Source organism: Oxyura jamaicensis, chromosome 8, assembly GCF_011077185.1.
Source record: "Oxyura jamaicensis isolate SHBP4307 breed ruddy duck chromosome 8, BPBGC_Ojam_1.0, whole genome shotgun sequence".
Taxonomy (NCBI): domain Eukaryota; kingdom Metazoa; phylum Chordata; class Aves; order Anseriformes; family Anatidae; genus Oxyura; species Oxyura jamaicensis.
The window spans coordinates 8,529,617-8,557,478 of NC_048900.1; the positions used below are offsets into that span (position 1 = coordinate 8,529,617).

Consider the following 27,862-nt stretch of genomic DNA (forward strand, 5'->3'; position numbering starts at 1 on the left):
TGTGTTGTGTGAAACTGGAAGTATTTATTGAGTAAGGCTCTCCAACTTTCTTCTATCCCATGCTGTCTGCTATTTTCATTGGTGAGCTGGGGTGGTAGCATAGAGGCTGTGTGTATTAAATCAGCTCATGACAAGCTGAATGGGCCTCCAGCGGCGTTTGAGGAGAGGATTGGAATTTAATTCTTTTGAAGGTGCTCAGTGCTTCTCTGATATTTTGCAGAAATCGTGATGAGATCAAGATGTTCAGTATTCTTGTGTAGAATTAAAACTTCTGTGGTAGTAAAAACAAAAAGGAGGATTCATACAGGAGCGTGGTTCAGGTGATAAAACACTGCAGAGTCAGATCAGTTGTTTTGCAAGAGCATTCACAGTCACAGTGCCTACGAGTACACCGATGTACCTACTTGGCTAAAAACTTTCCGGTATCATTCCTCGCATCTTTATTCTGTGATTGGAATTCCAGCAGAGCCTTTTTTTGTCTTAAAAGTTTCCTGTGTTTTGAAAGAGTTAGAAAAGCTGGAATCTCCAACCACTTGGTGAGATGCTATGAATGGGACGTCTCATTTTTAAAACTATTTATAAAAACACATCTTCTGCGGTTCTCTGATATGGTTGCATCATTTTTTGCAGGATATTGGCAGATTTTTTTTAAAATTTGCTTGAGGCTTCTGCTTTCACAAACAAAATGCACATAATTAGAATACTTAAAGGCAAAAGCATTTGTCATGGTTCTAGACGTTAGGAGCGCGTGTCGAGTGAGATGTGTGCAGATGAAGGCAGAGAAATGCAGCCATTTATTTGTTTGACGTTGCTGGCACCATCTCCCTGTCCAGTGGAGTTTCTAAATAATCCTTAATAAAGAAGGATTTTGAAAAACATCCACTAGCAGTCTTGGGCAGTAGTGCCATTTCGTTTTTCACTCACTGACAAGTACACTCAGGCTGTGATTGTTCCCCAAATCACCGGAGGGTTTGCCAGAGGGACCTCTGGAGGTGCCGAGTCCAAAGCAGGAGTGCTGTCAGTTGTAGGTCAGACCCCTGTGGGGTGGTCTAGGTGAGACTTGGGACCCTCAGTGGCTGGAGACCCCTTGCCCCTGTGGCGACTTGTTGCCGAGGGGGAGTCTGAACATCCCAAAGCACAGCGCATGGCTGCGGCACCTCGCTGGGTCATTCAGCACCACAGAGACGAGTGTGGCTCCGTTGTCTCTGCAGGTCCCTTCAGGTAGCCGCAGGTTGCTCCTGGGTTGGCCCTAGGCCTCCTCCTCATCAGACCGAGCCAGCCCAGCTTCCTTCGTGTCTCTTCATCTTCCACGCGCCCCAGGCCTTGACCATCTTGACAGCTTCTGCTGGCCCCTCTCTGATTTCCCCACATGCATCTTTACCTGAAGAGAGAGAGGGGGACCCAAAACTTTACATGGTGTTCCACGTATGGACTCACCGGTGCTGAACGTAAAGTGACAAAACTTCCCTCAGTACCCTGTCCATGCTCCCCAAATTCAGTTTGGTTTGCCTGATTAGCAGTGCTCCTCTAATAATCTTCATTTTTCTTCCTTAACATTTTGCATCTGAGTGTTTTTCGTAAATCGTTTCAGACTGCTTTTCCTGTTTTATGCCCTCCCAGGCACCAGAGATCCTCAAGCACCGTGCAAAGCTCCTCCTGCATTCAATGGTGACAGAAAAGCCCCTCCTAGTCTCTCCCACCGCTTCCCAACACCTTCCATTATGTGGACTGAATTTCCTTCGGGAGATGCCTCCCTTCTGTAGATTTTAAAGGGAGCCTAGACGACTCTGTCAGGCAGCTAAAGCTGGAAAAAATTAATCTCTCCCTAAGTGGGGAGATGAAAGGCTTCTATTTGCTTGAGCCATTACGTTTTAAATGTGGTTAAGAGTTGGCAAGTACTGATAGAAGAAAACATATTGCTCTCCAGGAAGAGCAGTACCACTGGGACTGTCGGGCCCAGACTGCTATAGCTCGATACATCTTTTGAGCAGTGTGCAAGAAAGCATCTCTCTGCATTATTTATCTTCCAAAAGCCGACCTTTCGCTCTCTTTAATCTGGTGCCCCTGGCCGCGCTCAGGCAGTTTCTGCAGCAGACAGGCAGGCAGTCACACACGCAGGCACGAGGCGGACGAGGAGCGCGACGTTCCTGCACCGCTTTACAACCCTGGGATCAAACCCCGTTTATCCTTTTATTAGTCAGGCTTCACCCTGGATCCAAGTTATCTATTGTCATGAGAGAAAGCTTTTTTCGTAACAGCTGTTTTGGCTGTGAAAAGCGTATGGTGCTTTGCATCCCTCGTCGTGCTGTAAGTTTTGATGGCTTGTGTGAATTCCCCCCACGGTTCAAAACTGGATTTTTTTTCTCTTCCCTAGCTAGATGAGCTGCTTCCAGTGATACCAGCGAGATTATTAAGCAGTTTGTCACCACCAGCAAGTCTCTGTTACAGTTACCTCCTTGGATTTGCATGCTCGTGTCCTTCTTTGAGCCATTTTATTGTGCTATCAGAAAAACAAGCTGAAGTGAAGTTTGGCTGCTTCTCTGCTGCTTGCAGAGATGAGGGGACTTGCAGAGGAGTTTGGCAATGGCCAGAGGCCGTCAGGGGAGGCATGAGGGCTGAGGGAGGAAGAAGGAAGCCTTCCACTTCTGGTGGCCATGAGGGGCCAGACTGCCCAGCTACTTGGGGGATACGCTCAGCTGTTCTGGGGCACACTTTGTAAGGGGCATCTTTAGGTAGGTTGGGAGTGATTACGGAGGAATACCCAACGTCAGGCATCTAGATCCTTTTGGCCACCAAGTGTGACTTAATTACGTAACTTATTTATGCCTTTAAGGGCTATTTTCCATCAGATTTTGTTCTTGTTTTGGTTTCAGGTTTTTGTTTTTGGGGAAAAAATGTTAAGAGATGTTTATAAACATTTTTCCTCTTATAAAATGAAGTCTGTTTCTAGAGCCAATTTACTACTTCTTCAGCAATACTAGAATTTCAGACAGATCAGGCATTTGGCAACAACTGGACTCAGAACTGGGATTTAAAAGTGAAATTCGGCTACAAACTTGAAGAGGAGGGAGCTCATCAGGCTGGCTTGAGCAAACCAACAGGCAAAAAAATGAAAAGAAACTTCATCTTCACAGTCTTTATTTAACTAAGGTTATTAGTACCAGAGGTGACAGCTTCTTTAACGTTATTATACTGAGTATCTCTTTAATTAGAAGAAACTATGAATAGTTGATGAATCATCAGCTGTAGAGATGTCCTGGGATCTGCAGAATGAGAAACATCTTTCCAACAAGCATTTGTAATGCAATACACATTGCACAGTTTAAAACGCTGCCATCAAATTTGGATTTGGCCCACTGCATCTTGATATTAAAACCTTGCTGTCTCTGATCCGACATTTTAAGAAAAACAAAAGACAACTTGGATTGGGAGCACCAGCCCCGGCCCGTGTGTGCCAGACCACCATCCAGCCATCGGCGCAGGAACTTCGCCTGTCCCTGCTGCCAAGACGTACAGAGACCCACCCAAGTCTGAGCTGAAGTCATTGCGGAGCTCCGGGTAAATCTAGGGGATTCAAGGAAAAATGCAGCCTCGCTGCTGGCTGGGAAGAGCGTTTGTTTCCTTGTTATCTGGTTGCGTTTCCTCCTCTGTCTCTTAGGTTGTCTTGTTTTTGTGGGTTTGACAAAAGCATCTGCATTGATGGAAATTATTTAAAGGCAAGCTTCTATTCAACTTTGGTAGAATGTGGAAGGAGGCGGAAACTGTTCCCCGTAGAGGAATCAGAGGAGTCTGCTGTTGGACAGACATAGGGAAAGGGTGGCAAGCTGCGACTTTTCCACCAGGGAGAATAAAGGAGAGCACCCCGTGACAGTGAGATCTGGGTTGCACTGTTAACTGGAACCTTCAACAGGGCAGAAATTCACTTGTAGAACTGGGCTGCTTTTTAGGCAACTTTAATTGCATCTATTTAATGATGATTTTGACCTATCATTTATTTGTTTTTTTTTGACCTAGAATCATTTTGACCAATGATTTTTGACCTAGAATTTAATTCACACTATTGCTATCATCTCTTGTCATTAGCCTTGAAAGCTATTCCTGTTTTTGTGCTTTCATTTTTTTTTCTTTCTTCCTCCATATCCACCACCAGTGGCTCTGAGATTTAGGTTGCTGTTGGCCAAGTGTAATTTTATCCCCTCCAACCATATTTGAGTCCAGTACTGTATTTGAATCCAGTACCTGGCTGCAAAGGACATACATATTCTTTTTAAAGACAGAAAAGCGTGTCCTGAGATAAATCCCATGCTAGGTGTTCTGCTCAAGAATGCATCTGCTGACAGTCAGTATTTGGGCTAAAGAACTGTTTTTAGAAGAAAAAAAAACACATTAGAAAAATTGTTGCTGTTGCTGCAGAACACAAAAAGACAGTAATTTCAAACCAGGGCTAGATTTTGTTCCACATGATTTAGGATGGAACACAACGTGATCAAATTAATTGCCTTCATTTAAAAAATGTTACCGTTTTGACGCTACTGGACAGTTGTTTCTGGTTAGGGTTTTAAAGTTCATTTGCTTTCCTGACTAGCTCTATGTGTGGGCACATTTGCTGTATACCAACTGCATCTTCTGCTCTCCAAGGGAATTGTTTTGTCCGATGAGTGTTCAGTCCCAGAACAGACTTCAGCAGCTATCCCTACCTGATTGCTGTCTGTTTCTCCAGTACAGTCATTTCATCAGTGGGCTGCAGGTTAGTAAAACAGGGAGAGGGTAAGGCAGAAGCATAATCATGACCGACTCTTCCAAATTTGAAACATCCTTATGGATTTTAGAAAGGCTGGTTAGAAGATCCCTCTGGTCCCCCCTCCTGGTTACAGGAAGGCTGTCACCAGCACTGGGTGAGGGTGGCTGTAGCGTGTCTGGTGGGCTCTACGGACCTCCAAGGATGGAGATCTCACCACATCTCTGGACAAAGTGTCTGAATGCTTTGCTGTCCTTTGAACCCATTAGAATGAGAAAGCAGAGCACAGCTGTGTTAGCAAATGGATTTTGAACCCCAGTGTCATGTTGATCCAGCATTTAGAGAAAGCCTTACATAAATTTCCTTTTACTCATCCAAATTCTGTTTCATGGAGAATCTGGTCTAGAGAGAGATCAGGTTTTACAGTCTGAACCATCTCGTGATACTGTATCCAAGGAGCACGTCCATAAAACCCACGTTGTTTTTGAGCTTTGGTTGGCTCTCTGCTTTATGTGGCTGGGCTGCAAAAGCAGAGCAGCGGAAAAAAGGTGTTTGTTGGTAATAACATAACCCACGCCAGTTTGTATCACGTGTGTTCGTTTGGGGCAGTAATTCTGGGAATCCAGAATTCGTCTTCAGTTGGAGACCTGAGGTCTCGCGAGCAAATATAGAAACTTTGGGTTAATGTTTTGTCAGAGAAGCAAAGAATCTGGATTATATCCTTTTTGGTTTTCCTGGACCTTATTCACATGCCCTACCTAAATTACATGTTTTTGCAATTACAGATTGCAGTTGCAAAACTAATAGCCTGCAGATGCTATGCAAAAGCAGAGCTCTGCTGCAGTGAATTAGTGAAGGAGGGGAATATCTTTTTATGGGTAGTAGTAATAAAACAATTAATTCCTCTTGGATCTTACAGCTTTGTAAAATCTACAAAGATAATCAACAGACTCAACTGGGAAATATGGAACTGCATTTCTGTGCTTACACAGCTAACGAGGAGGGCACAAAATGGCAGAGAAACATCATTTTTGGATGACTTAGAGCTAACTTCTTTTTTAACATTATGGTGCTGAGTTGATTGAGAGAGCCTGTAGAAGAAAATCTGATCCTTATCAAACATAAGAAGAGCTCTTCAACCAGTATAAGCTGGGATGTTTTTCGTCTTACAGAAGCACAGAATGGAGTCAGTCATTCATACACACATATCTTTTCCAGTTAGTCTTGAAACTCAGATAATTTCCATAAATAACACACAAATTAATCGAAGCATTTTCAAGTCCTAAAAAATCTCCCGATATTATTTTAACCCAAACTGTTTACTTAAACATAGAATTCTGTTCTTCACATCCTCTTACTTTGCGTTTAGGAATTTTTTTTTAATCTGCTGCCAAACCAAAATTACATCATAGCAAATGCATGCATTGTTCTTTACTTTTGGGCCTTGCAAAGCAGTTCTGCAAAAAAGTTTAATTGGCTGGATTTCTGTCCAGTCTGTCCTGTGCCCTCCTTGTTCACACGGGCTTGGTTTTTTCTTTCCTATACCTTTTCTAAGGGAAGAAAAAAAAGTCTTTTTTTTTTTTTTTTTAAATAAAGTACATTTATGGTAAAAATACAGCTTCTGCTAACTGTGATTTCCCAGAGTATTTCATACTCACACAGGAATGCTGATAGTATCTCATGCCTCCTATTCAGGACGTGGTGCAAGTCAAAAGTGAGATTCAAAAAGCTCAGATAGAAACGAGGCAGGTTTGTCTTCAAAATTAGAGCAGGACAGATTTGCAGCGGAATGGGAGGGCTGAGAATAGCTGGTCGTTTGGCAGCTGGTGTCACTGTGTTAACCGGCTAAAGACAGATACTGCAGTGGGACGTAAGGTCAGCTGGCCTGGCTTCTGGAATTGTGCTATATTCTGATTCCTGAAGGCAGACAGCAATTATCTCTCAGAGGCCACTAGACAGATTCTACTATTAGACTAATAATGATCAGAATATTTCAATGTTATCTTAAGGCATAATTCCCTCTATTTGGCGGTAGAAGTTGAATAAAGGGATTTTAAGCCATGAAAATAGAAAAAGTGAATGTTATATATATATTTTTCCCCGCCTTTATGTGACATCTGCTTTACAGCTACCTTTGGTTTACCTAAGCAGTACTTTGCATTATATTCTGTTGTGTATCAGAAAGTTGTGTTGGGCTTCTCTGACTTTCCAGGAATACTGAAAGACCCTCTTGCATTTGTATTCTTGCTTTCTCAGTTGTAAACTTGATCTTCTACCTAAGGGGAACTGAGTAGGATAACAAATGAGACAAAGGGCAGCAAATGAAGCTAGCAGTGCACAGGTTCAGACAAAGGCAAGGAAGTGATTCATACAATAGAAGTAGACCTGGGGAATGCCTTGCCGAAATGTAGATGTTATGAATTTGCATGGAGTCAAGGTAAGACTGGGATCGTTCATGGAATAGAAATCTATTAATAGCTACTAAATACGTGAAAGTTGCATCTTTGTTAGGAAGTCTCTAAAGCAGTAACTGAAACAGCTAGCAGCTGGAAGGCAGGTAGGGGAAAGTATCATGTATGTACACACCGCCTGTTTCCATCTTAGCAAGATGGATTGGCTTTCCATGGAGTCAGAGGAGGACAGCATCAGCTCTCAGGCAGTGATTGAATGCCCAGCCCAGGACAGGCAGAAGGAGGAAACTGGGAACAGCTTCAGCAGCAGGAAGGTATAATTAACTTCAAGTCATTGTGAAACCATGTCCTCTGTCTTTATACCTGGAGAGATTTTTTGCTCTGAAGTAGAGGCATATGTTGACTGCTGTTATGTCTTGGATCTTCTGGAAGTCAAGAGGTGCTGCAGAGGTGATCTGAATAAATGTGTAAGTGTGAGATACTTGTAGTCCATTTAAAAATCTAAGGTACGTCCCTTTAATTTGCCCTCTGCTTTTTAGGTTCCTTTTGGTCTTTAAGGTGACACGGCATAAATTCAATCCAAAAGGTGAAAGGACAGAACAAAGTAGTAGCTCTTGCTCTAGTAATGTTTGCTGTCTCCCCTTGTTAACTACAGAGGGGGGACATTTCGCAGTAGGTCTCCATATCCTTGTTAGTCTCCATAACCTTTTTAGTTCTTAATCCAGAAGAGATCTATGGCCCCTGTTTCTCTTCAACACTGCACAAACGCTTCGTGCTGACCTTCAAGGCTGAGCCCTGCTCCTGGTTGTGCAGCAGTGCTGCCCCTGGAAGGGAGTGGAAGAAACTCCTCAAAATGAGGCTTGTAATAGGGTAATTTTTCCATTCCCCTGAGGTCTCTGGGATTTTCACAAGGCTCTGGTTCACAGTGAGATGCTTCCCAGTCAGTTTAGTTTTTGCAGCCCAGGCCCTATCACATCTGGCAGTAGCACCGTTGATAATAAAAGGCAGCAAAGACCCCTTCATTAAAGGGTTTCTCATGTGGGAACTAAACTGGATAGCCACCCTCTCTTCTGGGGGGATAGTGACCAGAAGGTGTTCCAGATCACAGTTAGGTGTTATTTGTAAAAGATTGTCTGGGAATGTCAGAAAAGTGTAACCTTATACTACAGGACTTTTTATTGACCATGGGATTGAGTTATTTCTGGTAAAATGCTTAAATAAAAAGCATATCTCATCACGTCATTGCTGCTTGCAATGAATAAGCTGTATAAACCACCTGTGCATAGAAACACTGGGACTGGAACAGCACTAATGTGAATAGGAGCACTGCTGGCAGAAATCATAGCAGAAAAATAAGCTCCATTCCCACCACTTCTGGGAGCTTTCCTGTTATGGGACAGTTTCTCTACACCCTCCACAACCTCCCAAACTCAAAGTAGACTTAAAATGTAGAAATGTGATTAAATTCTACGATTATGGTGTGGGGGTTGAATTTTCAGTTACAAACTTTATTCTTTAACATACCGCGAAATCAAACTGTGTTAATATGTGCTAGCCAAGCTCAATTTAATATATGGAGAGCCAGCACACTTTCAAATTAAGTTAAATTGTTATTGTTAAACCCAAAGCAGGAGAGCTGCTGTGGCCTCCCAGGGTGAGCTGTCAAGAACCGGTGCAGAGAGGCTAAGACCTTGTGAATTTTTAGTGCGGGTTTTCTGTGGATTCCTTGCAGTCGTCCCATCTTCCACTCGCTCCCATCTGCATCTCTGCATGTCGTATGTTTTCTGTAAGGATCCATGATGGGCTCACTTGGGTTTCTAAATGTTAAAAAACAAAACACTGACACCCCAACTTTAAAAACAGTGCAGCTTTCACAGCTTGTGGTTTAATGGGCAAATTATGTGGCTCCGTGGTTTGTGTAAAGGTTTTAATTGGTTTTCCTTTTTTTTTTTAGCTTCTCTTAAAACCATGCCCATGCTTTTCGGATGTGAGGGTCGGACTGCACCGGTAGGATAGCAGTAGTTTCGGAGGCACCCTCCCCTCTACAGTGACCTTCCTGTTTAATGTCCTCTGGTAGCAAAAGCAACACTGCAGGAGCTGCTGGCATTTTTAGGCAGACCACTGCTGCATCCACTGTGGTGTATCCTCAGGACACCATATGGTTGCCATCACCCAAACAAATCAATAGTGAAATTATACAGCCATTTCCTGTACAAATTTGTAAACTTTCTTACACGTCCTCTTCAGTTGTTCTTTGAACAGACAGAGGAAACCAGAAACAGATATGCCAAGACCTGATTCTCATTTACACCATGGGCTTCGTTATGTGCTTGGCACTGTCAGGAACTGCTGAGGAAAATGAGATTCAGCCCTTAGGCCATGGGTAGGCTGCAGGAAGTTCCCTTCTAGAACTTACTGGAAAGGAAGCTTGAGAATAGCTTCCTTTGGAGCCCAGAGAGGCATGCCCCAGAGAGCAGCTGGGGTTCAGCCGTGGCTGTGTGGAGAACCAGGTTCCAGCTTCACAGTTAGGGTTTCCCAGTCAGGATGAGCTTGCCAAGGACTGTAATGGCGCTCGGTGCAGGTTCGATGGCCTACTTAGGAGATCAGGACGTTAACGTCACATCTCAGGCAAGAGCCAGACAGCCTGAAGCAATTATTCTGAAATTTTCAGAAAGTGTGAAGCCTGTGGTAGATGAAAGCAAAGCTCTCCCAGCAACCCCACTGTCGGCTCAGGGTTTTAAACACTCCAGCTCCTCAAAGGGCTCGTCCAGGGCCGTCCCTGAGGTTGCATGTAGCTTTTGGGGCCTGTGGAAACACATTTCAATCTCACAGGCTTTGTGTGGCCAAAACATAGCTCTAAAGAAGTTCCAGTCTCATCTAATTGACCTGAAATCCCTGCAGATGTCAGAAAAAAATATGAAAGATGATACATGGATTTCATGCACGGCTTTTGTGGTGAAATAAACACTTGGTTTGTATCTGCTTCATCTTGAGATCACTAGGTGTGGCTGGATAGTTGATAGATAAGCTTTTAAGCTGTCAGGACATGCTGGGCAGTAACAAAAGTAGCATGATTAAAGAAAAATGGTACCCTCAGCAGCTCTGGGGAACTGCCAGCACTTGAGTTGGATGTGGGAAGCTCTTCAGCCCGCATGGGCAGTAGTTGTAATACGGCCTGAGAATCGCAGTTGTGAAGATTCGAGTTGGAAGAGACTGAGGCAGGATTCCCTGGGAGACCTGTTAGTCATAAGCAGATGAAAAATGCCCAGCTACAATGTTTGTTTGCTGTCAGAAATCTTCTAAAGCTGTCTGGACAGAGTACCCTTTGGCATGCTGAGGCGCCTGGCTTTGTTTGCCCTCTCTGCGTTGGCAGTGGCTTTGTCAGTTGCAATATTTGAGCACATTGCTCGTTTCCAAGGCAGTGGTAAAGATCAAACCTCCTCATCAAGGCAAGTTACGAGAACAGCACTTTAAGGTTTTCCTTTGGTATTTTAGTCCAGTCTCTGTGGAGCTTTTTTTCCTGTAAACTAACAAATGTCACTTGTTTTTGAAAACAATGTCATTAGTTCATTGGAGATGGATCTCTAATGGGCTGGGCTCATCTGAACATCTTAACAAAGTCTGTGAGAAGAGAGATGCAAAGACAGGGCCTGCCTTACAGGAGAGGGGTCACGGCTTCCACGTGGAGCACATCTACACATTGCAGGGTACATGCCCAAAACCAGCAGGGAAAGGTCAGAGGCATGGCCTGCCTGTTAACAGCATGACAACCAATGCTTACACAGGCAGATGTGCTAAAAACACTGTAATAAAGCACATGGAAATCAAGTTGTGTTCCTATTTTTGGAGTAGGTGATGCTTTTGTGCAGGACACTTGAAAAAGCTTTTGAAAAATACTTATCCATACCTAAGCACATCAGCTAAGAAGGTAAGAAAACTCTAGAGGAGTTGATTTGACAATAAAGTAACATCAGGGGTAGCAGGAAAGCCAGCTCATACTGAGAGTGCAGAGCCTTGGTGGTTTGGAAATCTGTTCCTTTGTGTCCCATGCCACTCGATACTCCACAAATGCGTGTACCTCTACTCTAAATGTTTCCTATAGCACCGATATTATGTTCCTACATTAAAGGCCGGCTGCAAGCATTAATTCATGGTTGTTTCTTTCAAACAAACAGAAATGGGGGAGGAGCTCCATAGATTGCCTGTAATTATGTGGCATACTGCTCCCCTGGGAAGCGCTTGCTGCTGCGTGCAGCACTGCTGATGGAACATGCATTGCAAAACCCAACCCAAGCACTATTGCCAGTTCTTTACATTTGAAAGCCAAGAGTCCAGCTTTGGAAATGATGATTGCTTAGAAAAAATAAATTAAAAGGTCTTTGGATTAGCATGTTTTTCCTGCATTTAATGAAACTTCCTAGTATGCAGTGGTGATGTTTACTCTATTTTCTGTAACTGTGAGAGTTAGAGATGATTTTTTTTAATGAAGGCTAAGATGCCTGCAAACTATCATGCATCTCTAGGTAGCAGGTACTTTGAGAAACAAACCACCCATCTTATAACTCAGGCTGAAGCTGCAAGAACAGCCAGTTTGGGAATATTCTAGAACAGTGGAAGAGGCTTTCCATTGCCAGTTGACTGGGGGGGGTTAAGATACATGAGGCTCCAAAGCTTAATCCCTGTTAGAGCCTTGACAACATTGATCATATGTAAGAAGCCTTAAAATCTCTATTGCGGTTCCATGTGTTGTTGAGTCCAGAAGCAGATCAGCAGACACTGAAATAGCCAGAAAAGCAAAAAGATTCAGTGAGGATATTCATTTTATAGGGGTACCTAATTTCTTAATGTTTGCAACTCTGGTTAATTATATCCTAATTATGTAGTGCACTCAATGCTTTGTGGTTGCAAGAACTTAATAAATGTGATTGTTATCAGAAGTTTAACAAATAACTTCAGATTTTACCCCCAGGAAAAACTATGTTTCTGTATCCCAACTTAATAAATTAAGGTAATGCATTTGTGGCTGGATTTTTATCATCCATATCTATATTTATCTGTACATCTCATCTGGCTTCAATATCACCAAACTGTGGAGATGATCAAAAGCAAAATGAGAATGCTGAAGCTTGGGGCTCGCTTGAAATATTGTCTTTCCAGGCCGATATTTTTCCAGTCATTATGCCAGCACTTTCAGGTCTGCATCGTCTATTTAAATTGTCATCTCATCTAAGTGCAAATCTTGGCCCAAGCAAAAGCCATCTGTTGTTGGGTAATAGCTGTGATTTATTTTGCCTCTGGTTGATGTTCATGCTCGTGGGCCAGATGCTGACTTGTAGGATTTGCTTTTATTCATTTTCAGTTTTATGCCATGTGTTAATATCACAAACGGTGTTTTAATTTCAGATTATTTTTGTCTAGTGTTTAAAATTAGGGATGAGTAAGAGCATCACATTCCCCTGAATGCACGTGGGATGGCACATGGGATGCGATTCAGCATATTTTAAGAATAAGATAGGACAGGACAAAATGTTGTACGTGTTAGAAATGGATTTGCAATATGTTTCTAAATGTCTGATTTCTTTCTAATCACTTTACACTCATGTATGTTGCATACAAATAATTAGGTATTAATTTCAATAAAACTTTGGACTATTTGAAGTCTTCTGGACTCAAGAAAAAGTTGTAGGTAGCCAAAATATTTTTTTATATTCTGCATTGTACCTTGCAAATTAGGACCAATTGTCAGAGGGACAGTCCTGCCTATTAATGATAAAGGTGATAGGGAGCTGGATACATTCGTTAACTCCAGGTTAAAGAAAAACTAAAAACCTGTCCAGCTCTTTGTAGTAGAGACGGGCTGTATTCCACCTCCAAACAGTCTGTGCGTTTTGGACTTTAGCTCCTGCTAGTAGTTTGGACTTCACACTGACTGGGTTTTTCTGTGTGTGTCTTCTCCAAAGTTGGTGTTGAAACACCGAGCAGTTGTGCAGCAATCCCAAAGCGTGTTTGGATACACAAATGTGAGTGGAAACGACTTCATTGTCTCACTGTCTGCTAGGGGAGCAGAAGTCGTGCCCACACTGTTCAAACCGTACCAGTAGTAGAGTGGCGCAGCAGGTGAGTTGGTACCTGTTGGTACATGGAACTACAACGCTGTGCTGTGTAGTTCCAGGAGGCATTTCGTAATCTGGAAGCTAAGGGGAAATAGCTCAGGTGTGGGCCACTCAGCTGAGCCAGCTGCACGACTCTGGGTACAAAATGGGGATAGACTCAGGGTACGAAATGGGGTGACCTTGTTCCCTCCCGACTGCTGCCACAGGATCGCACCAGCCCTGCTAAAGGGGCTTGAGCCCATTCAGTTGACTGATGGGCAAAAACCAGCTTGATCATTTGGTCATTTTGTTTCAAGAATTATGAGGAAGGAGAGCAGCTAGTGGTTATCTGCTGGGTTTCTTCTTTGCAGCTTTTGAAAAAAAAAAAAATCACAGAAGTGTAAAATTAGTTGAGATCTATTCCTGGTATTAAAAACATGGATTCTAGCTGTGGCAGAACAAAGAAAGCTGAATTTTACCTTGTTTTCAGTGCAATGTTCTGAGTGAAGTATCGTTTTCTAGCAGATGCGGCCATCACAACTGGTAAATTGTTTGGCACCACAGCAAAGGCTTTTTTCCATTATATTTATAGCTACCCTTCTGGTGGGCATGGGCTTGTTAGGTTGTCCCTTAGCCTTTTCAATGCAAGAAGACAAGCCCAGTTCCCTCTGCCTCTCCATGCAGGTACGTGGTCTCTGGACCTCTGACCAGCTTGGTAGCCTCTGCTGGATTATCTCAATTTTTCTGCCTATGCTTTCAAACTGCTGCTTTGCACTGGAAGATTTTTTTAAAAGGTCTGCCAAGAAAGTAATGATGCAGGAGGAAAATGAGGAATTCTCCTTGTTTTGTTGCTATCTAGTCATTTGATAACTTTGTCATGACATTGCTGTTTATTTCTGAAGAGTGACTCTGTAAAGTCTGTGTGTTATTTCTTAACAGATTTTATACATGCAGTAAATGAAGGTGCCATTAGAAACAAAAGTAAGCCGTGTCAATTAAATTACTGATGTAGAGACATGTTAGCAGAAAATAGTAGTAACTTCTAATAATTCCTCTGTGCAGCACTTGTTTTTTGCCAGGTAATAATATTCTGGACTCTCAGAAGCATTGAAAAAAAAATTAAAAAAGACAAGGATGACCATTTTTAAGCAGTGTTAAAAATAGTCCTCAAATCATGACTTTGTTACAAACTGCACTTCTAATGGGCATCTGACCTTCAGGCTGTTCCCTTGAGACGTGGGCCCCATCGAATTTCAGAGCAGTTTTTCAGTGAAAAAAACTTAGGTTCGTTGAAAAAGAAAGTTCCTTGTCTTACTGAATGTTGTCTTAATCTCAGTGGTTCAGGAATGAAATGGGAATTACACATGTAGCCTGAGAATTGTGCTGGAGTGGCTTTAGAATTTTGGTACCAAGATGGTTTTAATTATATTCATTTATTGAAGTACTTTTTTTTTTCTTGTTGTCAGTCTTTTTCTTTTTTCTGTGGGGAAAAGCAGTGATATTTCTGCAATATCCACAGAATATCTTGATATATTTAACACCTCACTTTGTGTGTAACTCAGTACCCTGAATCTTAGACATAACAGTTGAGTGATTAGATACTAAAATGGAAAAAAGAGTCATCCTGAAATTAAGAAATTAACAAGTGTGTCCTGAAGGAAGTATAATTCAGTCTACCAAAACCTTGTCCAGAAGCATAAGGTGTTTGTGTGCCTGTTCTTAGCCTTACCCAGGGAGCTGAGGAGCTGCTTGTAAGGTTTCTGGGTGCCAGTTTCCTAAAATACCATTTGAGGTTTTTTCCAAATGGGAAAGCATGAAATAAGATAAAAGTTCCAAACTTCCTTCTGCTTTTTACCTATGTGAGATAGATGCCTGGATCTTGAGAAGTGAAAGGCAGATGTTCAGGTCTGGTTTTCTGGCAGTTGCAAAAACTTCTTAAGGAGTTTGTCTCCATGTGTATAACATGGTGGCACCTTCTGGCTTGGTTCTTCTCAGTGACACGGGGTGAATTTGGAGCTGTTGGGACTGAGAGGGACAAACACATGGGAAAATAAACCCTTGAATTCATTCTTTGGAGCTTGGGAAAGATACTTTGCAACTGGCAGATTTTTTTTTTTGTTTCGCTTAAGAGCCTGAGTTAGGAATTTAAACTGAATTTGTCAACTATATCAACGCAGTCTTTTGCACTTAAATACCAGGAGAGAGCAAATGTACTTCCCTCACAGTGCCCACTGCATGTTGAGAGAGGGTGGTGAAGCAACCTTCGGTCAGATCAGCTAATTTTGGAAAGCTTGGGAAGCTTCCTTTTCCTTCAGTGGTCTTCCTTTGATCAGCATAGTCCAACACATGGGAGATGCCTGCACCAACGCTTTATGCTCTGTTAGTTCTGCAATAAGGAATGAACCCTCTTTTCCCAGATGACAAGCTGAGTGATAAGAGTTCAGCAACAGTTAGCAAGAAAACTGAGGAAAGGCTGCATTTTTCCTGGCAGGTCAGGTCCATGTCTGGAGCTTCTCCTGCAGATGCAGTTTCTGCTGCTAAAAACCCGGGATCATTTGAACCCTTCTGTCCTACGGCAGCGTCTAACCACCTCCCAGCTGAAATAAACTTCTAAGGCATAGCTTTGCCATCAGACTTCCTTGGTAGGTTTTGTCAGCAGAGCTCGTATTTCACACCCCATCACAGCCCTAACTGATACAGCCCTGCTGCAAGAGGCATGTGGCATGAGCTTGCCATAGATACAGCAAGACGATATTTATATAGAAAGCAGACAGCACCGCCAGTAAAGGCTCCATTTCAGCAAAGCCCTTAACCACATGTTTAAATATCATTGAAGTCAAGTTCAATTACTTTAATCATATACATAAGTACTCTGTTGAACTAGGGCCTAATAGTAGTTTCCATCTCTTTCCACGTGATCAAGGCCTTTTCATATTCTGCTGCATGTGATAGGGATTTCTTCTTGGTTGCACAGCATGAGCAACTGCTGTGACTTTTGGAAGACTCTCTCAGCAATTTGAAATTGCTAAGCAGTCATAAATACTTCTTTGTGAAATGCCTGTAACACAGAGTGGAAAGGAATTTTCCCAGCTCTATGCTTCCAGGGTAGATTTAACACATCTTTTCCCCTGTTTTTCAGGACCACCTGTTATTGCCAGCCACCACGCATAACAAGACCAGAAGACCAAAGATGTCTATAGTGTTGCCAGCTGTAAACATCAATGGTAAGTACAAAACATGAAAGAGACCGATAGGAGAATAATTTCAAAGAGATGCCTGACTTGTGTATGGAAACCAAGCTTAGACTAAGCGGCCATAGTTACAGCTTTGGAAAAGAAGTCAAATTGGTAGTTGCCAAAGTTCCCCTGGAAAAGGGGTACTGGCACATCATCTGTGCTTGGCATCCCAGACTGTCACAAGAGGCCTCATGCCTTGTTGTCCAGCAGTCTGCAGTCTCTCACTGTAGCTCCTTCAGGACGCTATGGCAATGCCATCCAGTCCTGGTGATGTATACGTTGCTGATCCCAGTTACCTGAATATGATCTAGCTTCTCGAACTTGGTGGCTACAAAGGTTGCACTGGGTATGGAGATTGTCCTGCATAGAAAACAGAGAAAACAGCTTTGTACTAAAGACACAGGCTTGGTAGTGAAAAGAAATGTTCTTGACCTCCATTTTAGTCCCACGTGAGAGAGATGACTTGAACTGTACAAATATATCATTAATTCACGTGATGAGTTACTGCCACGTTAAGAATGTCACTGTCACAGTCATCAAATGCATCGTGAACCTTGTGACAGTACAAACTTTGCTTACTGAGTATCTATACACTGTAATGCCTTTTTAATACATGCTTTACAGTACAAGTGAATCATAACCCCAAATGTTTTTGTTAAATTCAAGCCTGCCAAAAACATTGTCCGATGACATAAATTTCCATAAACAAACAAACACATCAGTTCGGGCTTGCAACGTCTTAATAATTATGTTTTCCCATGCACTGCAGTATGGTAAGTCTGGAGTGATAATATATAACCAGCTATCTTAGGGGAATTTTTATTAGATGTATCAGAATTATTTTTGGCATTTATCAGTCCGAAACTCCCTTTTCATGTCTGTTACAAAAATCCTTTTCTGGCTGAGCTGAATTATCACATGCAAATGTGAACTTTATCACTTGGAGAATAAACACTATTTCTAATTTACAAAGTATTTGTTCTTAAAATGTTATTGTGTCTGAAGTGTGATAGCTGTTCAGTTACTGGAGTAAATATAATTTGGAAAATACACGTCAGAATCCAGTGATAAATCTTACCCTTTATTAAGAATGAAACATTGTGAAATGATAGTTACTGGAGTTCTTTGGGATATTTCGAATCAATGTATGGGATTTTTCAGCATCAGTATAATCCAGGAAATAAAAAATGTCCTGGGACTTGGTGGAGGTGTTGAAATGGATCAGACATGAGGATAGCAGTTACGTAAACAATGGCATCAAACACTGCTTCCTCTGTGACACTCAGCCAGGTGTTAGGGAAAAAAAAAAAAAAAAAAAAAAAAAAAAAAAAAAAAAAGATACGTAGGAGACACTGGGAAACTTGGCATAACGTTTAATTTGATAATTAGGAGATTACTAATAGGAGACTATTCCCTAAAAAGTTCTGCCTAGAGACAAACCCATTTGTCTCCTTTGAGAACATTGCTCCTCCACCCTATCCTGCCTCTGCGGGGACTGAGCATGTCCTGAAGAGGCATCTGGAAGTTCGCTGACAACAAAGCTTTTCTCCAAGCTGTCTGCTCTGATTTAAGCCCACTTTAGTTCTTTGTCCACCTGCAGAGAATTGGCTGCTGGAAAAGGCTGGGTCTCCCTGTGAGGATCTGTCAAAACTTTCAGTGAAAGAACTCCTGCCTTTTCTCATGCCTCAGACAGGTCTTTGTGGAAGAAGGGAAACCTTTTTCACAGCCACTGGCAGAGGAGCTGAAGGGAGTACAAGTGAAATGGCCTTTGCTTTGAATCTTTTTCACAACTACTTCACTTGCTTTCTTCTACAGAATCTTAATTTCATCTGAGTACTAAAGTTTACCCATGACACTTTACAAACATGAAACAGCTTTACAGTTCATTAGAGGATGTTCTGAACAACTTGGACAGTCTTTTACCAGTAGGACTGACATCCTTTTCTGATTGTGTTTTGATCTCTTGAGTGCCCTCTGAGCTCTGCTGGAGACTCTTCAGCTCACTTGAGCGGTTCCCACCAGCAGCAATGGGGAGAGAACAAGGGCGGGCAAAGATCAGGAAACAAAACGGGTTGTCAGTCACTGTCTTGTGTGACTCGACATGGAGGTTAGTGACATGTGCTGCAAGGTTTGTTGGATTCTTTTCACCCATGTACAAAGCAATTTGGTTTGCAGTTTGAAAAGGTTTTCATAATTCTTCTTGGGGGGAAAACTTGACATAAGTCCAGCAGTGCTAGTGCTTTTCAGCTGGTGGCAACTCTCGAAAGAAAACTTTGTAGTAGACGTGTGTGTGTGTGCGTTCAATACAACGGAAGTTGTGGTTGGAATATTTAAGAGAACATTATACAAAGCAGTAACAGTAAGTTATTCATTTTCAAGGCAAAAACTTGATATTCTGAATTTTATGTTGCAAAAGAGTAAAAATGGCCATTACCTTCTAAGTACTCCCTACATGATCTGTGCCTTGTTCAGCCTGAGTTGCCCAGTGCCTCTCTGTGAGCATGAACAGGCAGGTAAGCCTCTACGGAGGGCTTCTGTGCAGGTGCCTGAAAGTGTGTTAACTCTGAAATATGTTCAAGTATTAAGGTGTTTTTTTGTTTGTTTGGTTGGTTGGTTGGTTGGTTGGTTGGTTGGTTGGTTTTTGTTTGTTTTTGTTTGTTTGTTTGTTTTAATAGACAAGAACTGTGTTGGTACATGTTTATCCCTCCCCTCTTACCGCTCGGTTTCTCCCCACCCTGTTCCAACCTCCTTTCCACGCTCACCAGGCCACTCCTGCAATTCACAGCCAGTGCTTGCTATCAGCTGCCACATTTCTGCCTCCCCAGATGCTCTCATCGTCCTTTACCCGTGTCCCACTTCCCTGCCGGCTGCTGTCACTCAGTCCAACTCTCCCCTCGGCCCCTGCCGCCAGCTGAGCCCACGTTTTGACCTCCCTCTGCACAACTACAAAGCCCCAGCATTTCTGGACACAACCTGTAGTCAAAAACAAAAATCTTTCTGATGGAATCTAAGTAACCCAGGCTTGATAAGCCTGGAGGGAAAATAAGCAGAGTTGTGTAGCCCTAGTCCCACTGCACTGGTTCTGGGAGTACCACTGGTATGACTTTGCTGAGAAGTTATTCCAAGAAGAAATATCTTGCAGTTTCTCATGGGAATGAAAGCCAACTGCAATTTACAGTTAAACTTCAGCTTTTGTTTTTAAGCAAGTCATGTTTGTTATGCTGGATTGCAGCTATTATTTTAGAAATCTAACTATGCACTTGAGACTAGTTAATTCTCCAGTAGATTTCATTCCTAAATTTGCTTTTATTGTAATTCAGAGTCGTGTTGGCTCATTACACCAGTTCCAAATTGACATATAGGCGGTGCCTTGCTTGAAGTTTAAATGAAAACATTTGCCATTAGTCTTGTATTTACTTAACTGCTGTAAAAAATGCAGTGGGTTATAACATCAGTCTTTGGATCAAAATAATCTATAGAGAACAGCACAGCCAAGCCACTCTTCCAACCCCAAGCACGGGCCTTTTGTCTCTGCAGGACGCTTGCAGCTCTGCAGCGCAGCACACGCTACCGGTAGTCCTCTCCGTGCAGCGTGCGAAAGAGGGAACACATGTACAGCCACCCATTGTGGGAGACAGCAAAGTTTAGCTGAAGAAGACACTTTCATTAATGTATTTCGCCCTAGGCAAATGCCGATGTTGCAGATGTTGGAAGAAGCATGGCTAGTGCCTTGGACTTTCTGCCAGTTACAAATACAAGTGTTGTTAGTGCCGGCATCAGACCATTGACCACGTGGAAACCAACCAGCTGAGTACTGAACTGCACATTTCCTGTTTATTTCATGTAAGGGCTAATGTACGGTCTTCACATCGTGAAGATTTGGGATCCTTGGTAGTCTGGAGGTGAAGGGCTGCACATCCTCTTACTAGAACCCCCTGGATATCCTGTACTATGTCAGCATGTCCTTTGGCATCCGTCTCTCCCCTTTCCCTTGCTCCCAATACATAAGCGTAGAAGTCAGGGCCAGCGGTTGTTTACATGGAAGCTGATTCACGTGGATCAGTTCAGCTGCTAGTGCATGGAATAAGTTACAGGAGTTGGTTACTGAGTCCTGAGTCTCCATCGATCCAAGAGAGAGCTGCTGCGAGGAGAGCAAGGCTGTTGAAAAAAGGGGAGTTTATCAGTTGCCTAGCAATAAGCAAGTACTTGTCCAGCCAGCAGACAAGTCTAAAGTTCCTCACCTTATTTTCTGAGAACTGACAGCCATGAACAGAGAGTTTTGAATTTTCTGAAGATAATCTGGCTAGGTCCTTGGTTTGATGTCACAGAACGGGACTTGTCTTCAGCCTGCCTTTGTTATACTTGTTTGTGTGCCTGATCTTCTGTAATTTATGTGTTCCTGGATGGAGTTATCCTAAGAGCTGCTTTTTGTGATGAAGCACAACAGCCAAAGAGGCTCTTAGAGGTAAAAATCTACCGAGTGGAATGGAGAGTTTTGCAAAGTCCATATGCTCAGTTGCGTTGGCCAGCTTCTGATTGCAGCTATTTCCCTCGGCTTTCCTTTCCAGCATTTCTCACCCTACTGAAGTAACAGACTTCAAAAGTGCTCTGAAATAATGCACGTTTCAATTAAAATGGCTAATAACAAATATAGTGGTAAGGTTTTTTGATCAAAACCAGAGGGATTTCTGCCATCAAGTAGCACGGATATTTGCATGCAGCTATGAAGGATGTTCTTTTAACTGACAGCCACGTGCAAAAGCCCCTTGCAGATGTCCAAGGCTGGTAGCAAACTCTGTGAAAAATCCATAAGGCAAACAGAACCCACACAGGCTGAGAAGGAAGATAAAAAACAAAATCCATTTGGGAAATGACAATGTTCTATAAGTTCTCATGTCTCGGGGTTAAAAAAACAGTCTCCAACTTCCTCTGCCTTCAGGGTCAAGCAAACAAAGGATGTCATTTCTGTCTTGCAGAAGACGAAGCAGAATTCCCAGTCATTGAACAAGGAAGGTCTAAAACAGTACATTCACGAGCAGCTGACTTTCCTTTGCTGCTGAACAGTTTAGGTAGCCTTCTATCTCTAGGTGTTGTCAGTTCCTTCTTCGTGCTTAGAAGCCAGATCTTAATCCCTGTAGCTCCCTCTCATGGTTGCTCTGCTTGGCCCCAGACTGGGAAGCTTGTGCCAGTCTAGGAGGTACGGAGGACTCATCTCTGGGCTGCACAAGCATGATCTGCAGAGATCTTTCTTTCCCTTGCTGTTTCTGCTTTTATGTCTGGATTTAGCAGAAAGGACTGAGAAATCAGCATAGCCTTATAAGTTATAGTGTATGAGAGGGTCTGGAGGTTGTGCAGGTAGGATTACAACCTGTCTGTAAGATGAAAGTAGGGTGACTGCTAACGTCTGTTCAGAAGGTCACTGAGAATCCCATAAAGCAGCAAGGCTTCTCAGTCAGGATATAGAAAAGTATATCTGAGCACGTCTCCATGCTACAAGTCTACAGGCCATTTTCAAAATTTGTTCATTTGAGGAGCACGAGTTGTTTGGTGAAGCCAGACCAGGACAAATCCAAGCCAAAGCTCGCTCTTGGCTAGGACTCTGTGCAACAGCTGATTTCTGTGCCTGGACTGAGACGTGGAGAGCCTGCTGTCCTGGTGTGCAGTCAGACAAGCAGCGTGTTGAGTTACTGTGGTTCTGCTGTAATAACGGTGGTTTGCTGGTGTCACAGATGTGCTTCACCCCTTGAGCTCATCTAAAATTCTGCTCTAGAGGTCAGGGCTGAAAGCTTGGCAGAACAGACTTTGTCAAGGAATTTTAACCACAGGTTTTAGTCATACTGTAAGATGTTGCTGTTCTCACTTCTCTTTTCAAAGTGATGTACAATTTCTGTTTACCAGAGCAGAATAACCCCCCTCATCTTTCCCGTTTCCATGAACATCAAAATTGATCATTGCCTAGATTCAACTTGAAACACAAGTTTTTGATAAGTTTTGTTCTTTGAGAGATTTTTAACTCGCCACCACTTTTCTGCTAATATACGTTGTCCTTGACAGGAAGGAGAAGATTAGATTAGTCAAAGAAGTATGACAGAAATCATTCAAATATTCTGCATGCAAAAGAAAAGGAGTCCGTGTCATTTGAGTTCATGTTTAGTTAGTTAGACAGGAAACGATCAAGAAATGAAATCATAAAGGCTATTCCCCTGTGACTTCTCATAATGGTCTGTTTACCTAAATTGCTAAATAAGTAACCTATTTTTGAGTATTCAGAAGAACAGGGAGATGATTTCAGAGGATCTTCTGTGTCTTTTTGCCCCTTCGTTAACAGGAAAATCTCTTGGGTTTTGTGTGCTATAGCTGGCCAAGCCCCAGCGTGCCTGGTCTTCATGGACAGACAGGATAAATGCTACAGATGGCATTTTCTTGGGAACATGTTGTCCAAGAAGTGGTCGAGAATGAGTCACAAATTAATTGGACTTCAGATTTAGTATTTCAAGTGCCAGTGTAGAGTTACTACACCAGATTGTTTTTCCATATAAAAGACATGCTATATAAAATTCACAGCTTAGAAGAAAAAAAGAACCCATGACATGGAGCTGCAGAAGGAGCCAGGTTCAGTTTGGAGCTGTGCGCGTCTCGCTGCAGAGAGCCTGTCTTCTCGATACCCGTTACACCTGGATGCTGATTCTGCTGTGTAGGTGCACTCTCCCACCAAGCTTTACAGCGAGCCGAGAGCTGTGCTGCAAAGCAAGAAGGAAATCTGAATCCTGATCTGTGAGATTGCACTCTCCATCTCAGCTGTTTTGAACTGTGTTTGTGCGGCACGTCGTAATTCTAGCCTTGAGTCCAGCTGATCTGCCTTAATACATTTTCAAATGCTGTAAATTTAAGATTACATAATTCCTCTTAGTGTTAATTTAGAGGTGGCAAATACAGTTTTATGTTTGTGATCCATAGGCCAACCCTGATTACTGGTAGCTCTTTATTTCTGCCATGATCTGAAACATAATTATACGTAATGAGCTCACCCTGTAAAAACATAAAGAGCTGAAACAGAGCTGGTAGATGGGGTTCACATTTATGAGTTCTGTCTTGAGAACATCACTGGAGTAAACCTAGAGATTAGTAAAAACACAGCAGTCCAAGACAGTCTTTTTCTGTGTTTTGATTGCAGTCTCTAAGGAGACTGCAGCCAGCTGGGCCAGCAGGACTCTGCCTTGTTCTCTTATCCCAGTCCCAGTCTTCCACACTGCAGCTTTCCTTGTCCACTTAGAGGTCACCTTACCTCTAGCACCCCTGGCTGTCCTCCTGGTGTGAGCCAACGTCAGTGTTGCTGCAGGAAAGCATTTGAGAAATATATCCTGAGCACCTGAAGGAGATTCTCAGTTTCAGTCATCCACCAGTGCCCTGTACATCCTCTGCCTCCGTCCTGCCCCTTGTAGCCCCAGGTGAGGCAGTGGTGGCATCTCCCTGTTCAAATACGTTCCGGGTGAATGCGGATGGAGAAATGGTTGCCAATCGGAGCTGCCTGTCTCTAAGAAAAGGAGGCATCTCTGTTTCTGAGCCAACTCTTGTATCTTAAAGCTGGGAATCTCCTGCTGGTGTAGCTGGAAGGCAGAAGCCTTTGAAACTGACTTAGCATTTTTATTAGTGTGCATTATTCAGAGAGGCACTCTGCAGCACATGTGCAATCTTTATTTATTTTTAATTAACTGGCAAATCTATTGTATCAGAGAAGTTCCCATGGAGGAAAGCGCTTGCCCCATGCAGACAGAAGCTTCAAGGAGGTGGTATTAAAAATATGCTTCTATGAAAGGGCTGATCACAGTATCTAAATAAATGAGGTAATTTTATGTATCCAAGTGAGAAAGGTGGAAAATTCAGCTCACTATCTGGATAACATCCAACCTGTACAGACATTTGAACTGTAAGCGCATACAGGCTCTCACCAGCCTTCACTCTTAAATCGGTGAGACGCTTCAACACTAGGGTACAAATGATACTGGGTGACAGAAGAGGTCCGTGTCAGTGAAGAAGTGACGGCTGCCTCCTGAAAGAAAAATGAAGTCAACTAATTAAGTTAATTTTATCAGTAAGTGCCTACAAATTGAAATGGTGAAGGACATTCTACAGTACTTCAGAGGTTAAGGGCTACATAAGAATGGGAGAACATTAAAAGCAAAACAATAGGGTAAAATGCTGGCAAGTGGTCTGGAGAATGATTAAAGATAGTGCAAAAGGACCTTTAAAAGGACCCTAGAAAATCCAGCAGGCTTAAATAATGCATTAAAGTAGATTCTTAGAAGTAAGAAGAGCTCTCTTAAACAATAGGCACTGCAACCAAATGAGGGAATTAGGAAAAGAACACAATTTCTGGCAGACTTAGTATCAAGCCATAAGAAGTCAAGCCAAAAATGATACTGAGGAACAATTTGCTTAAGGCATTAAAAAAAAAGAATAAAAACATCTTTTCAGAGGAAGTCTGCCAGGGAATCTGTAGTGCCTGTAGAGGACCAAGGTGTAAAAGAGCGCTTAAAGTTGAAGGAAACCTCGAAGCATTCTTGTGTTGGTGTTAACAGCTAAGGATATATAAACATGAGAATGGCATGTGACAAGTGGCATCAGGAACTGTAAAAAGTCAAGTCTCACATTAGCACGGGTTGGCTGAATGTGTGAGAGCTGAGCTTGCCTGGATACCTTGGATAGACTGGGAAGGGAGAGCAGAGCTCCTGCAGAGGAAAGCCATGCCCTGGTGCTCCGCTGGGGGCCTCGGGCAGCGATCCTGAGGATAAGGCGGCCTCCTCGGTGCAATAACAGGTTTGCTTTTTCAGAAAACTTGTGAAATGGTAGTTCTTCAGACACTCTTAAAAGAAAGTAAGGTTTTGTGAGGGAAGAGGAAGGCTGGCTTGTAGATAAGCATCTCCATAAAGGCTGTAAGTGAAAGGTAGAAGCAGATGGCTAGGCTTTGTGTGCAGGGGGGTACCGACAGCCGGGGCTCACTGCAGTGCATCTCCTCAAAGAGGGTGGAGGGTCTCAGAAGAGTGGAACTCATTTCAGCAGGTGAAACCTGGTGTGAAAAAAAATGAAAAAAATAAATTAAAAAATAATAATAATAATAATGGGAAGAATATTTCTGACCAAACCCACAATGCTAGGTTCTGCCCGAGCTGTTACTGCTCACAGGAGTCACCAGGGACCATTCCCTGAAGCTCCAGCTTAGCCAGGGAAGAAGAGCAGTGTAATTTATCACTATTGAATTTGACAGAGATGGCTGAGAGACGGGCTGTAACAGAACCTGAAGAACCATGAATGCTGTGGATCAGGTGGCTAGGAAGCAGCAATTTTCTCTTTATTCTACCCCCAAAAGTTTGTACTTGCCCTGACTTGGAGATGTGCCCATGCCTCTCGGTCCCGTCCTGCTGCACTCAGAGGGAGCAGCCCCCTGCTTGCTGCCCTCCGACAAGCCTCCCAGCCCTTGTTCTCGAACAAAGCCTCTGGAGGAATTCCTTTTTAGGCTACTCTCCTGTGTACAGCTATTTGTCTTGTGAGTGGGTATGTCTGGTTTTGCAGACTGTGCAGATTTGTTTACACTTTGTGCCTCCCGAGCAGCCATGGGATGGTTCTGCCTAGCGGAGTTGCTCTCTCTCCAGCCTCTTTCCTTTCTTTTGCTCCCAAGAGAGCTTTCTGTGCAGCAAAACTGCTCCGTGCCTTGCCTTTGTATTCTTCTCTTTTTTTTTTTTTTCTTTTTTTTTTTTCCTTTTTTCCTCCCTTCTTTGCTGTTAGCATTGCTTAAGCTGGCTGCGTTTCGGATATGGCCAACCTGCCAACAAGAAGCATGCCCACAGCCAGTGCTGTCACCAGCGTCTCAGTACTGCCAAGAAATACTCTACCTGAGGGAGCTTTAAATGCGGTGCCTGCGAGGATCAACACCACTGATTCTGATCTCTTCTTGAGAGGCCCTCGGCTCCCCCTCCAAACCAACCAGAGCAAGCCCAGTAGACCCAAACTGGGCCCTCTCCTCTGGCCATGCCCAGCGTCCCCTTGCAGAGGCGGCAGCGATGCTGCAGCATGAAAGATGTGAAGGGGAGGTAGGAGACCAGCTGGGAGGGGGGTCTGTGGGAAGCAGAAACACCGAGGATCTCATCTAACCCACGTCAGGGCCTGGGGGCAGCTGGGTCCACAGAGATAAGATTATTGCAACTGGTTTGCTTGGATCTAGTTGGAGGCAGAAAGTTGATTTAAAAAAAAAAAAAAAAGTTGCTTGGGTCACAGTATAACTTTCTCCTTTGCCTCAAGTAATCCTGTGTAACAAGCAAATCTGTAAATATTTTAGAAACCCTGCTGCTTTGTTGCAATGAGAGTATTTTTAGTCTTTGTAGCTTTTACAGCAACGCTGCTTCATTTATATACTTATTTGGTAGTGTATACCATCCCTTCAGACGGAAACATTGTCCAGATGTGGCGGACAGTCGGAGCTGCTCAATGGAGATGAGATGGAAGGCCGCAGCAGTGACGGGGCAGAGAAAGCCCCCTGAATTTTGTGTGGGGGCAGCTGCAGTGCTTCAGCGGCCCAGCCCCAGAGCTGCACGCAGCTGGCGCCCTTCTCTTCTATGAAGCTTGTGCTTTCTCAGCTCTGTGCTGCCCTAAACATAATCTCTGTTTTGGGCCGGGACAGGTTGCAGTATAAATTGTTTTGGTAGTCTGGTGCTAAATCATTCTTTAAACCAAACTTCATCATTGTCAGCTTTGCACAGCTAGCACAAAGCAACCAACACCTCTGATGGCTCTGTGAAAGCTGTCTTGGTTCCTGCTGGTGTGATAGATGGGACTGCGGAAGGGGCTGGAGGCGTAAATTAACACTGACATGGACTCTGTGGGGAATCTGACGTGGCAAAGCGAGCTCTCGTTAGAAGGAAATGTGGAAAATATAAAGGGTGGGAGTATGTGTTCAGCAAAGGTGCTTTTAAAGAGTTGTTGGTTGTGTGATATCTTATGGAGAGAGACTTCCATGGCATTTGACATCAAATAAACTAGTTCTGTGCATCCTGGAGCTGATTGAAAAGTTCTACTAGAGGGAGAAGGAGGACTTTGTTTTCTTGCTCTTTCTCATATGCCTTTTGAAAATCTCATGCTCCAAAGGTTAAGAGAAACTTCCACCTTCTCCCGTAATTGGTAACAGTAGCTATTACCCTCAGCTTTGTTTGCTGAACATTTTTAGTTTGGACTGCTGACTTCATCTTTCATCAGTTGGAACTTGTAACGTGTTTGTTTGTAAGAGGAACCTCTGTAAGCCCTGGAGAGCAGCGCTGGGGAATTGGCGCTGTGTTCCCCAGGCCGAGCTCGCACGCTGGGAGTTTGGTACAGCCCAGGACAGCACGCCTCTCT

The 27,862-nt window shown here is 43.2% G+C and overlaps 1 protein-coding gene across 3 annotated transcripts in view; it reads left to right on the plus strand.

Moving 5' to 3' along the window:
* ATF6 (activating transcription factor 6) overlaps positions 1-27,862 on the plus strand; it is a 76,048-nt gene that overhangs the window by 43,704 nt on the left and 4,482 nt on the right. For all 3 annotated transcript variants that reach the window (XM_035333075.1, XM_035333074.1, XM_035333076.1), the window contains exon 15: positions 16,381-16,465. In XM_035333075.1, coding sequence (XP_035188966.1) covers positions 16,381-16,465 — 85 coding nt within the window. The remainder of the gene's footprint in view (positions 1-16,380; positions 16,466-27,862) is intronic.